The sequence below is a fragment of the Chaetomium tenue genome (assembly GCF_020726465.1).
Source record: "Chaetomium tenue strain MPI-SDFR-AT-0079 chromosome Unknown F5144scaffold_6, whole genome shotgun sequence".
NCBI classification, from domain to species: Eukaryota; Fungi; Ascomycota; class Sordariomycetes; order Sordariales; family Chaetomiaceae; genus Chaetomium; species Chaetomium tenue.
Genome location: NW_027117334.1, coordinates 1,503,683 through 1,515,564, shown reverse-complemented (window position 1 = coordinate 1,515,564; position 11,882 = coordinate 1,503,683). Strand labels below are relative to the sequence as shown.

The 11,882-nt window shown below is 56.3% G+C and overlaps 5 protein-coding genes across 5 annotated transcripts; 3 read left to right on the top strand and 2 right to left on the bottom strand.

The window, feature by feature from the left end:
- Positions 1 to 34: 34 nt before the first annotated feature.
- On the top strand, positions 35 to 1,773 carry F5144DRAFT_657040 (mitochondrial 37S ribosomal mS33 domain-containing protein; the record flags this gene model as incomplete). Its single annotated transcript, XM_066793177.1, has 4 exons — positions 35 to 73; positions 138 to 433; positions 1,222 to 1,244; positions 1,293 to 1,773. The coding sequence occupies 4 exons, from the start codon at positions 35 to 37 to the stop codon at positions 1,547 to 1,549; spliced, it is 615 nt and encodes a 204-aa protein (XP_066639715.1). The 3' UTR covers positions 1,550 to 1,773.
- A 360-nt stretch (positions 1,774 to 2,133) lies between these two features.
- On the top strand, positions 2,134 to 5,113 carry F5144DRAFT_347873 (armadillo-type protein). The gene is made up of 5 exons (XM_066784274.1): positions 2,134 to 2,331; positions 2,571 to 2,651; positions 2,705 to 3,727; positions 3,781 to 4,410; positions 4,464 to 5,113. Exons 1-5 carry the CDS (start codon positions 2,188 to 2,190, stop codon positions 4,986 to 4,988), a joined length of 2,403 nt encoding a protein of 800 aa, XP_066639714.1. The 5' UTR covers positions 2,134 to 2,187; the 3' UTR covers positions 4,989 to 5,113.
- Positions 5,114 to 5,758: 645 nt separating this feature from the next.
- F5144DRAFT_497380 (uncharacterized protein) lies at positions 5,759 to 7,789 on the bottom strand (the record flags this gene model as incomplete). Its single annotated transcript, XM_066786202.1, has 1 exon — positions 5,759 to 7,789. One exon carries the CDS (start codon positions 7,787 to 7,789, stop codon positions 5,759 to 5,761), a length of 2,031 nt encoding a protein of 676 aa, XP_066639713.1.
- Positions 7,790 to 8,503: 714 nt separating this feature from the next.
- Positions 8,504 to 10,128, top strand: F5144DRAFT_347771 (NADP-dependent oxidoreductase domain-containing protein). The gene is made up of 3 exons (XM_066784273.1): positions 8,504 to 8,744; positions 8,810 to 8,933; positions 9,011 to 10,128. Exons 1-3 carry the CDS (start codon positions 8,637 to 8,639, stop codon positions 9,730 to 9,732), a joined length of 954 nt encoding a protein of 317 aa, XP_066639712.1. The 5' UTR covers positions 8,504 to 8,636; the 3' UTR covers positions 9,733 to 10,128.
- F5144DRAFT_657020 (uncharacterized protein) lies at positions 10,096 to 11,821 on the bottom strand (the record flags this gene model as incomplete). The annotated part of the gene is made up of 3 exons (XM_066793176.1): positions 11,069 to 11,821; positions 10,535 to 11,004; positions 10,096 to 10,465 (listed from the first exon to the last, which is right to left on the bottom strand). The coding sequence occupies exons 1-3, from the start codon at positions 11,612 to 11,614 to the stop codon at positions 10,096 to 10,098; spliced, it is 1,386 nt and encodes a 461-aa protein (XP_066639711.1). The 5' UTR covers positions 11,615 to 11,821.
- Positions 11,822 to 11,882: the final 61 nt, after the last annotated feature.

Here is an 11,882-nt window from a genome sequence, read left to right as displayed (position 1 = left end):
TTGAACCAATCCGCCCAGTCCATGTAGCGGCAAGATGTCGGTTCCTCGTGCGCGGCTGCTCGCCTTGATGAAGGTATGCGCAAAAATCCGAGCCTACCAAACAGACAGGATGCTAACCGGACCAGGCCCAATGTCAGCTCTTCTCGACCACATACAACCCCGAGGGCATCCGTACCGGCAACAAGATCCTACGACAGCGACTCAGGGGTCCCGCGCTAGCCTCTTACTACCCCCGCAAGGTCATGGCGTTCCGCGACTTCCAGGACGAGTTTAGGCCACTCGAGCTTGAGGTTGAGAACGACGACGAGCTCGACCGCCTCGAACATGTCGCAGCGTACATCATCCCGTCCCACTACGCGCCGTTGTACTGTTCTAACTGGCCACAGTCTCAAAGCCCGCGGGAAGGGGTCACCGAAGAAGGGGAAGGATCGGGGTATGTTTCAGCCCTTCAAGTCCATCACCGCTCCCAGAGCTTGGCTAACAGTGACCAGACAAGAAGAAGAAATAAGCCATGAGGCAAATGAACTGCACCGACGATACGAGATGTACTACTACTGTATAGAGAAGGGCAGCAATATACCCGGATTGACCAACACGAACCGTCCTTTGTTGAACCTAGGGGCTCGCTAGCACTTGGTGGCTATCAGAGTTATTTATGGCAACCCCGGTTGCAGAGCTCCTACACGCCTTTGCATTATTCCAGGGCCATTGAGGAAACCATCATTACCTGGCTTCAAATGGGCACTTCTGGAGACGGCTAAGAGAAAGGGTGTAGATGGCATCCGTCTAGAATCCTTCTCGGCAAATACTGACACTCGATTCGTGTCAGTATCAGTTCCAACCATCACTCTCCTATATGTCTTCTTCTTTTTGCAGTCCGCAGTGGGACTTTCTCTTGAAGATATCGGGGGCTTTGTTCTTCTGCTAACATGAATGACCTCGTTCCTTCAAACCAAGCACCATCCTCGGTCTTTCCTGGATCACGCTGCAGTGAAGATGTCTTTTTCAGGTCAAATTCCATCAAGGCTCTTCCACTACACAAAGCACAATGGACATGCTTTCAAGAGGTTATTCACACAAAACATTGGGAACCCAGAAAGTAGTGGCGGCAATGGATGAATTGGGTTGGTGTATCACTGTTCTTGAGAAAGACTCTAGATGTCTTGACTGACACAACAAACATGTTCTTCAGATTGACCGGCTGCACCGAGTGTATTACAGCAACCACAAGCAAACACACAAAGGTGTGTGCTCAATGGTGCTCGGGGCAAGGCCATGAGTTCACATTGCAGAATATGCCAGTGCATGTGGCAGGGTTGGTCAGGGGACCTCCTTCCCTGTAAGTCTGGGTTCACTCACAATCGTACCATCTTGGAGCGCCATCATGGTGAAAATCCCAAATGGGAAACAACAACCTGCTGGGCATCTGTGTTCGGCCCCACTTCCGGCCCCACTTCCGGCCCGGTATGGCCTAGGGCAGCTCCGAGTCGGACCTCACCGAGTCGGACCTCACCCGACCGGCACCTTCCTTCATGAGCCCCGATCATAGCCCGATTAGGCAGCTTTGGACGGCTTCGTGCTGTGAAGAATTTGGAATTGGGTAGGTGTTGTCTTGTGACCTCTCAGTCACCTAAATCGCAGAACTGAGGAGAAGCTCATCCTCATTGATTCGGACCGGCTCTCCTCTTCCTTTTCGGGCCATCTATGTCCAATCCATCTGTCTTTTTCGACCTCGTATCTATTCATTTGACTTCCATTTTCTCAACTGATCTCCAGTACAACACACGGTTGAGATTAACTTCCTTTCAGCCGAGTGTTCCCATGCAAGGTTAGTAAATCAGGAGACCAAGAGTTTAGGTAGGTTGTTTCCCCAGGTTTTGAACCTGACTGGCCCCGTTTGCGTTCCGGCTGCATCACCGAGGTCTTGATAGCGCCTTCCTCCCCTTACCACCCTTTCCATCTCAACTCTTTTGATTGGGAATTCTTTCTGCAGAGTCCTACACTCCCCGCTTCTCTCTGCCATCTTCCCGTCAACTTCTTTTACTTCAACTTCTTCACTCTAAACTCCAAAATCTACTTCTTTTGAACATCTTGATCATTTTCCTCACCTTTGTCAAGTCTACTGCAGAAACGGCCACGAGTAATCGCGTTTTAACTGGGCGCAGAGAACACCCGCAGCGACACATCATGTCTGCTGCTACAGCCATCATCGGCGCGCCATCGGCAGGTCGGTCTAATGACTGCCTCTCGGCCACCCCTCGAAGCCCCTCTCAGGATGAGCAGGATGAGAACTCGAACACGTTTGAGGACCTCGTGGGCACCGAATCTAAAGTAGGTTGGAGCTGTTCCCTAGTCTTGGTTGAGTCCCATTGGGAATTGGCTTCTCACGGTGCATACACTCTCCTTCCTTCCGTTCGCCCTTTTTGCCATCTCATTCTCGATCTGCGGTGTTTCGCCGCAACCATTTATTGCATTGCCCCGTTCTCTTCGTTTCCGAACTGCAAATTTTCCTTCCACCGTATCGCTGCATCGGGCCTTTTTGAGAAACCTGTCTGACTTGGATGCTCCAGGAAGCCGCCGCACCCGGCCCCCTCAAGAAATCTGTAAGCACTCTGGCGACCTCCAAGATGGCAAATCAGAATTACTCCAAGGTACGTAGCGCCCCGCCTACTCAACGCAGCGATAGGACTGATCGTGATAGAAGTTGAAGATCAAGCACGAGTCGTTGTCACCGACCGATTCGTATCCGATGGACAAACTCTACGCAAAACTTTCTGAGCAGCATTCGATTATGCAACAACAGGCTGAGGCCCCACGGACTGCCGATGACGGGACCGCGTATACTCGCGGTTTTGACCACCACCAGCCGTGCAGCTCGATGCCCCTCACTCCAGCCATCGAGCTCTTTTCTGTGCCCACTGCGTTGGGAACCGGATCTGCGAGCGCCACCCCGATCGAGGGCCAGGAGACGGCTGAAGAACTCTTGCGGCTCAAGCTCGAGCTTGCCCAGGCTCAAAGCAAGATTTCGCGCCTGGACCAAGAGCTCGCACAAAACCGTGTTCAACCGGAGAGTGAGTGTGCAACCCCGGCGCTCATTTCTGACCACGACTACGCTATGGTGTCCTCCGGCTCGCCACCCACTCGGATTGGCGCTGGTGCCCTGGCGCTCAATGGACCGGGCAAGATGCCACCGTTTTCTCGTGAGAACAGCTGGATGGCCCAGGACGACACTCCCTCGGAAATCGGCGACCCGCTACCAACCACAGGTTTGAACCGCCCTCGGGGAATCTGGAACAATAACACCAAGCCCGCGTTCGGCGGCTCCTATCCCCAAGGCCAGATGGTGGTCGATGGACCTCAGCAGATGCCGTGGCCCAACAACCGTGCCGCCAGCTATGAACCAGCTTTCCCGCCACCTGGCATAGACATGTACCGACAAGACCGAATGGCTCCGGAGCAGGATGCGATGAGACCGGCGGGGCGCCGCGGCAACCGGTATGAGAATCGATTTGGGTCGTCCAACAACTTTGGTAGCGGTTTCAACAATTACAACATGGGACCTGCTCCTTACGAGATGACGCAAGGGTATTCTGCCGGCCCACAGGCCATGATGAACGGTAGTATGGGAATGGGGCCGTTCTCGCCTTACCAGCAGCAACCGGTTGGGACTACGCTCTCTCCTCATGCCACTGAGTTCACGTCTATCGGCTCATCATGGAAAGGCGAGGTAAGTGCATTGATGAATAAATCTTGTGCAAATCATGGTTAACTTGGCGCCAGACTTTGACTGCGGACGGTCAAACCTATGTGTCGCCTACCACCGAGCCCCTCAACTACCGCCGTCTCCTTGACCGCAATGTCTCTTGCGACTGGAAGTACATCGTTGACAAAATTGTCTGCAACAATGACCAGCAGGCTTCCATTTTCCTGCAGCAGAAGCTCAAGGTTGGGACTCCCGAGCAGAAGTATGACATTGTCGAGGCTATCGTTGCCCAGGCCTACCCTCTGATGGTCAATCGTTTTGGCAATTTCCTGGTGCAACGCTGCTTCGAGCATGGCACTGCTGAGCAGGTCATCAAGATTGCCCAGGCCATTCGTGGAAACACGCTCAATTTGTCGATGGATCCTTTTGGCTGCCATGTGGTGCAGAAAGCATTCGACTCTGTCCCGGAAGATTACAAGGCGATCATGGTCCACGAGCTGCTGCGACGGATTCCCGAAACGGTTATTCACCGCTACGCTTGTCATGTCTGGCAGAAATTGTTTGAGCTGCGTTGGACCGAGTCGCCGCCGCAGATTATGAAGTATGTCAATGAGGCCCTGCGTGGCATGTGGCACGAGGTGGCGTTGGGTGAGACGGGCAGTCTGGTTGTACAGAACATATTTGAGAACTGTCTAGAAGAGGACAAGGTAAGATGACGCCTGCTACCAGATTGTGTTCATGGTTACTAACGTGCCTGTAGCGTCCCTGCATTGAGGAGGTCCTGGCCAACATTAATATTGTGGCCCACGGACAGTTTGGCAACTGGTGCATTCAGCACGTCTGCGAACACGGCGCCCCGGCGGATCGCAGCCGGGCGATCGACCATGTTATCCGTTATGCTGCCGAGTACAGCATGGACCAGTTTGCCTCCAAGGTCGTTGAGAAGTGTTTGAAGATTGGCGGCCCCGATTTCCTAGGCCGCTACCTGGACCGCGTCTGCGAGGGCCGCATCGACCGTCCCCGGATCCCGCTTATTGACATTGCCAGCGACCAGTACGGCAACTACCTGATTCAGTACATCCTGACCCATGCGGCTCCCCAGCATCGCGAGATCGTCGCCGCCCATATCCGCAAGCACATGGTCTCTCTCCGTGGCTCCAAGTTTGGCTCCCGGGTCGGTATGCTCTGCACCAACCACGCAGTTGCCACTCGCCCAGGCCCTGCCGTCGGCCCAATGCCGGGACGGATGGCTAGCAGCTCTCGCTACGGCAACAATTATCGCTAAACCGGCGCAATTCTTGTCGACTAGGGATGGGAATTCTTTTCGCTCTTCTCTCACGGCCTGGCTGCTGCCGGGTTTACTCCTCTTTTTGGACCACTACAATGAATTTCGCAATCGTTTCTTAAACGGGAGTTCTCCAACACCATATGAGACTCTGTTTTACGAGCATCTTCGTCAGCACCTAATTTTTCCAAATCGCCCGACATCCTACGCTCGGGAGGCTACTGCCCATTCGAGTGCCTTGGACACATCATGGTTATGGATTTTGCAATCTCGAACGGTTGCAGAACCCGTTTCGGAGGAAGGCTGAATCTGTCATGTCAAGATCTAAGGGGGACAGTCACTAACACCACCTCTTTGAGACGGGGCCGCTCTAGCATCCGTTTCAACCCCTATATAGCTCTGAGGAATCATTTTTTTCTCTTTCTTTTCGGCAGACATCACCAGTGGAGGAACGTGAGGGCCGGTAATGGTATCGGGATGTCACCACACGCTTTGCTTGTTGTTCTTTTTTTGTGCTATTAGGAGACGGAGAATCATGGTTCGCTGAAGATGCATGGCCCACTATGGATTACCTGGCCTTGTCCATGTAGTCGGATAGTTTCTCGCTCATAGTCTCTCGTTTAACGACCGATGATTATTATCTATTTTCGTGCCTTGCGTGATGATGAAGCAGCATGTGAATGCTGGCGAGCTATCGGAAAAGGGCTGCCATAATCGTACCGAAATGTATAAACAACTACACCAAACGCCAGTTCTCTGCTGTTACAGGATCATGAGCTGCAGCTACACTGCATCGCCCTCTCGGCCTTGGGTACATCGCCTGTCCACCGTAGCTCCTCTTCCTTGTCGCCCTCATACACCACGCCATCAAACTCCCTCCCGGCCCAACTATCTTCGAACGGATGCAGCGCCATATGCATAACCCTCTTCAACACATCCCTCTCCCCGCCCTTCTCCACCCGCCGAATCACCTCGTCCAAGATCCAGCCGCGCGGCACAAAGTTGGGATTCACCCTCTTCATCGCCGCCATCCGCTCGGCATCAGCCCTGTCCGACACAGCGCCGCTCCCACTCCCGCTCCGGTTCCCATTCACACCATCACCCACACCATCACCTACACCTACACCCGCACCCGACCCAACCGGGGTACTCGACCCCCAATCCTCCAGCGTGCCCCAATCCTGCACAACCCGCTCGCGCCACACCCCCAACCACTCCGCCACGCGCTGCCGGCCCGCCTCCGCGTCGCCGCCACCGCCGCCGCCGCCGCTGTCGCGGTCAAAGAAGCGCGCGGCGTGCTCGAGCCGCGAGGCGGGCGTGCCGAGCGCTGAGATGGGTAGGCTGGACAGGCGTCGGAAGAAGAGCGGGAAGTCGAGCTCGAGGGCTTCGAGGGTGTCGAGCAGGGGGCTGAAGAGGGTGTCGAAATCGGTGGGGTGCTGGGTTTGGAGGCCGAGGCGCAGCGTGAAGAGGCGTTTGTATTCGGCGAGGAAGACGGTTTTGTACTCGGCGCCGGCTTGGTTGATGAGTTTTTCGGCGAGGGTGATTATGGAGGGGGCGGTGGTTTCGGTGGGGCCGGTGGTGATGACGGTTTCGGTGTCGACGGTGGTGCCGGTCCCGAGGAGCTCGCCGAGGCTTTCGCCGAGCCGGACGAGGTTCCACCAGATGATGGTGGGCTGGTTGCGGTAGCTGTAGCGGAGGAGGTAGTCGTCGTGGTTGGGCGTGTATTTGGGGTCGAAGGTGTCCATGAAGGCGAACGGGCCGTAGTCCATGGAGAGGCCGAAGAGGGAGGTGTTGTCGGTGTTGAGCACCCCGTTCATGAAGCCGTACGCCTGCCACTTGGCGACGGTGAGCGCGTTGCGCCGTACGATTTCGCGGTATAGTCGTGCGAAGCGGTTCTCTTCGGCGCCCGGTGGGCCTTGGATCGTGTCACGGGGGATGCCGCGCTGCGGGGTGGAGGTTTCGGACGGGTTGTCTGGGTCGTCGAGCCGACCGGGGAGGGTCTCCCAGCCGCCGAACACGTCCTCTGCTACGTAGGTCGCGAGGCGCCGGATGAGGTCTCGGTCGCCGCGCGCGCGGAGGAGGTCGAAGGTGCCGAAGCGTAGCCAGCTCTCGGCGAAGCGGACTACGATGGCCCCCGGCTCGATGCGCTCCCGTCTGACTTTGCTGTGCGGCAGCAAGCTGATGGCTAAAGCCCTGGTGGTGGGGATTTTGAGAGCGTTCAGCGCCTCGCTGACGACGAACTCGCGGATACTGCTGCGCAGGACGGCCTTGCCGTCAGCGAAGCGGCTGTAGGGGGTCATGCCGGCGCCCTTGAGTTGCACTTCATAGCGTACCCCTGAGCGGGGGTTTGTCGCCTCAAAGAGACTGATGGCTCGTCCGTCGCCGAGCTGGCCTGCCCAATCGCCAAACTGGAACCCGCCATAGCATTGCGCCCAGGGGTAGCCGGGTCCCGAGAGGGTGTCAGAGTCCCAGCCTAGGATCCTGTTACCGACAACCGTCTCCTTGAATTTCTCCGTCTCTGCCTCGGACTGTGCCAGCCCCAGGTCGCGCATGGCTGCTGGGGACACGGCGAGCAGCTCTGGCTCCTTCTGGGTCTCAGGGCGGACCCATGTGAACAGGGCATTGCGCACCTGGCGGGGGCCGAGATCCTCGCGCGGCGCCTTGTGGCTGTCGGCTGGGGTTGGGAATAGCTGGTCTGCGGGAAGCGACGAGGTGAAATGCCATGACTTGGGGAGCGCGGCGAGTGTGACCCCTTCACTGTCTCTTTGAGTCGAGGACGAAGAACTGTTGGGTGCGGCCATGGTGTGAGGGTTGTTGAATGTGAATGCTGAATATGATCGGCTCCAGGGGCCTCGAAATTGCTGGGCTACTGCTAGACAGCGAGCAGCGGGCTGGAAGCGCATGAGGTTGTCTTGATATGTTCAAGATGCCAGCTGATAGGTAATGCCGAGGGTCCCGTCGCGGATTCTGTTCCGGGTTCGCTCGGCTTGCAGCGGGCAGATGCGATAACGGCGTGGAAGGTGTGGAAAGACTCTGAGCTAGGGATTTGGGATAACTGTGTCGCTATGCGGCTAGGTGATAATTACATCAAAAATCTTACAATGATGTGAGTCGGTTTTGGTGTAAGCTTAAGCTTAGTTTGACCACCAGTTGATTACCTGGTGAGTGGTTTTGTCCATACATACTTGTACATACATTGGACACAAAGGTCCGGGTGGCGTCCCGGGGTGACGGAACGGCGGGGGATCGGCATTACGGCATCCAGGCCCCTGTCAGCCTGTATTCTACCGCCCCGTCCCGTTTTGTGGCGACTTTTAGCGACCCCACAGCACCTGGGAGTTTGAATGGTGAACTGATGAACTCCTGGATCGGTCATGGCGTCATAGATTGCACTCATGGCACTTCATGTTGCTGGTGCGGGGCACTGGTCGCCGTACATACAGGTACAAACATTGATTGCGGGGTTTGAAGCACGAACCCAGGTACCACGCTTTGGAGCGGCCTCGGCTTTCCGGATCAAGCTCGGTGCTAGTTTTTGTAGATAGGATGAAATAGCAAAACCTTCCATGAAGTGGGCGTTGTCCTCTCCAGCTGTTATTACACAGTATTTCCCTCGCCGCAACCTTCTCAGGAGCAACATCAGTGAAAATGAATTCGGCCACATCCACCTTCCACGCCGATACTTCGGGAACTGCCCCTAAGCAGACCGAATATATCCCCTTCCTGAAGCTGAACGACGGGAATGAGATCCCCATGGTAAGTACCCGGCATTAAAAACCACCTCAGTCTTCAACACACCCTATTTACGCTGCCGGGCTAAGCTTGGCTACGGCCTCGGAACAGCCAGGTCCAAACGGGGCAAAGCAGACAAGCTCGACGAGGACATCATCAACGCGACTGTGACCGCCATCAAAAGCGGTTACTACCACCTAGACTGCGCCGAGTGTATGCTTACCCCTTATCCCCCAACTCACCCCTCCTCCCACCTCACAACCCCCATTCTAACCCCAACCCACCTCCAGCCTACGGCAACGAAGCCGAGCTCGGCGCCGCCATCGCCCGCTCCGGCGTCCACCGGTCCAAGCTCTTCATCACCACCAAAACCTCCTGCCGCCCCGGCGAGACAGTCGAAACTGCCTTCACCCGGTCCCTCGCCAAGCTCGGCGTGGACTACGTGGACCTGTACCTAATCCACAGCCCCTTCTGGGCACAAACCCCCACCGACCTCCAACAAAAATGGGCCGAGATGGAAGCCATCCAAGCCTCGGGCCGCGCCCGCTCCGTCGGCGTGTCCAACTACCTGCGCGCGCACCTCGAGGCCACGCTGCAGACCCCCGGGGCCGCCGCCCCGCCCGCCGTCAACCAGATCGAGTACCACCCCTACCTGCAGCACGACCCGGACGGCCTGCTGGCCTACCACCGCGAGAAGGGCATTGCCGTCCAGGCGTACTCGCCACTGACGGCGGTTACTAAGGCCGCGCCGGGGCCGGTGGATCCTGTGTATGAGCGCTTGGCGGGGAAGTATGGGGTTACGCCTGGGGAGGTGGCGCTGAGGTGGTGTTTGGATCAGGGGGTTGTGGCGATTACGACGAGCTCGAGCGAGGAGCGGTTGAAGGGGTGGATGCAGAGGTTGCCGCTGTTTAAGCTGACGCCGAGGGAGGTGGAGGGGATTGCGGAGAGGGGGAGGGAGAAGCATTTTAGAGGGTTCTGGGGGAAGGAGTTTGCTGAGGATGATCGTCGGTGAAGCGGCGGTGGCAGGGGCCGGGTGGGGAGCTCGTGAGTTGGCCTCAACACCACCGGGCTTTATCAGACTTCCCTTCCCTCTGGGTCTGTCACAGACGACCGATTCGGTAGCGGGGTAGAACAGGAATAACATTTGTAATAGTACCTGGCCTCCTCCCCTTGCGTCGCCAGCTTGGTGCTTGGATAAGCTAGGTCGCTACGTGATTATCGGCCATGCGCGCGCTTTTTGGCGGTTCTTCCACCACAGCCACTCCCGGCTATCTCATCGCTTGTCGTCAGCTTGATTATAAAATCCATAGGCCGGGTTTTGAATATCGTCCGACCTGACAACGAGCTTCTGCGACACAACCCACCACCCTGCCCCTTAGCCCCAAGGATCCGAAAGCTCCAGCATCAAGGCCAGCACATTGCGTATAAAGAGCCTCAGGTGCTGAGGGTCGTCAAGGGAGTACGCGCCATAGCAGTTCATGACCAGAAAGTTGCCCTCGTCAAGGTCCTCGGGTGTGGGTTGCCTTGGCCCGACAGCCCGGGCAGGGTCAGCCTGGGGTTGAGGCTCGGGGCCCGTCGTAGTGGGCTTTGCGTCAGCGCGACCTCGATTCTGAGTGGGCGAGCTGTTTTTAGACGGCGGCGTCTCTGGACGGAGTCCGCCGCCGCTGAGGTAGGTTTCATACCCTTTTCCCCATTCGCCGACCGTGAGATACAAAAAACGGTAATCCTGAGAAATGAGTATCCGGCTGCGTCGGGATAGTCGTGTCAGCATTTGCCTCAAATTACGATCAGACTAGGTCAGTGAATGAACGTACCGTTTATTCGTGCTGTCGCTCACCGACAAACTTCCAGCGCGCCGCTTCTCTGCCGTCTTCACCCGCAGACTAGTAGAGATCCATGCGGCCATCTGACAGGCTTCCTGCCACTCGATTTTGGCCTGGCTCCAGTACCTGTTGTATGGCTTTACTTCCAAGATGGCAAGAGGGTCGCCACAGTTCGGGGTTCCAGGGTGGTAGTTCCTAAGCACACCATCCGTCCGAGCTTCGCACACAGTATTGTTGGCCGATCCAAGCAAGAAGAACTGGCGCTTTGGCAGCCACTGCAATCCCTCCCGACCATTCGTGGACATGATGCCAGAGCAGAGGGTCAGGGTAGCGAGGAGGTTTACGAGGACCGAATTGACGATTTCTTCATCCTCGGACCTGACTGATTCCAGTCCCATGGTTTCCGGGCTGAGGACATCAAGCTCCTGCGTGTCCGCCATTGAATCTGTGGCCCCAATTACCTAGGACGCTGGGGTCTCGGGGTCCGGCGGAAGTAGGTCGGGAATTTATCGCCAGGGCCTCCACCTGCTTATTCAAAGAAGCTTCCTCCTTCTTCCTCTCGGCCGCTGCCTTCGCCTCTCTCTGCTGCTCCAATCTGGCAGACCTTCTAACTATCTTGATCGTATCCCCCCCAACATGCCGGCCCTGGTTATTGACGGATCTCGTTTGCTCAAGCAACCACTTGGTGACCAGAAATGCTCCCAGTTGTACGTTGGCAAGGTCGTTGGGCCGGAATGGAGCCGTGGCGGTGTTAATGAAGGTAATCATGTTCTGGCGTAGCGGACAGAGGGGTTGTTGTTCTTGCTCCGAGGGCGGGCCAGGCATTTGCCTAACAAACTCCCGAGCTGTGCGGACGTATCCCGCCCGCGCATAATCGTTGATGTGGAACTCAGTCACTTTCTTGTTCTTCCATAGAGTCTTCAGATAAATGAAGTCGGTTTCGTCGAATTTGGAAGCAGAATGGGCCTCGTACGTGAGAATGTCCAGCTGGGCGGGGTCTGGCGTAATGGTTCTGGCTTTTCTCCACCACGATAACGGCGTCACCGGATTCAGAGGCTTAGAAGACGGCATTATCCGCCAACATGATCAGATGGCAACGTGAAGAGGCACCGTGACGCAAAGGGGTAGTAACGCGTCCCCCCCCCCCCCCAAAGGAGAGAGTGGCGTGTTATTGCACGTAGGATCGAGTTGACCTGTGCTAGAGCGAAGCTGGTACCGTCTCACTCCAAATATCCAAAGTTTCTTCAAGAGGAGGTGAAAGGTAAATGTCTGAACTTGGATGCTCTCGGGAGGCTTTGAGCTGTTGGGGCTGAACGCTTGGATGGGTAGCGTAGAAGTC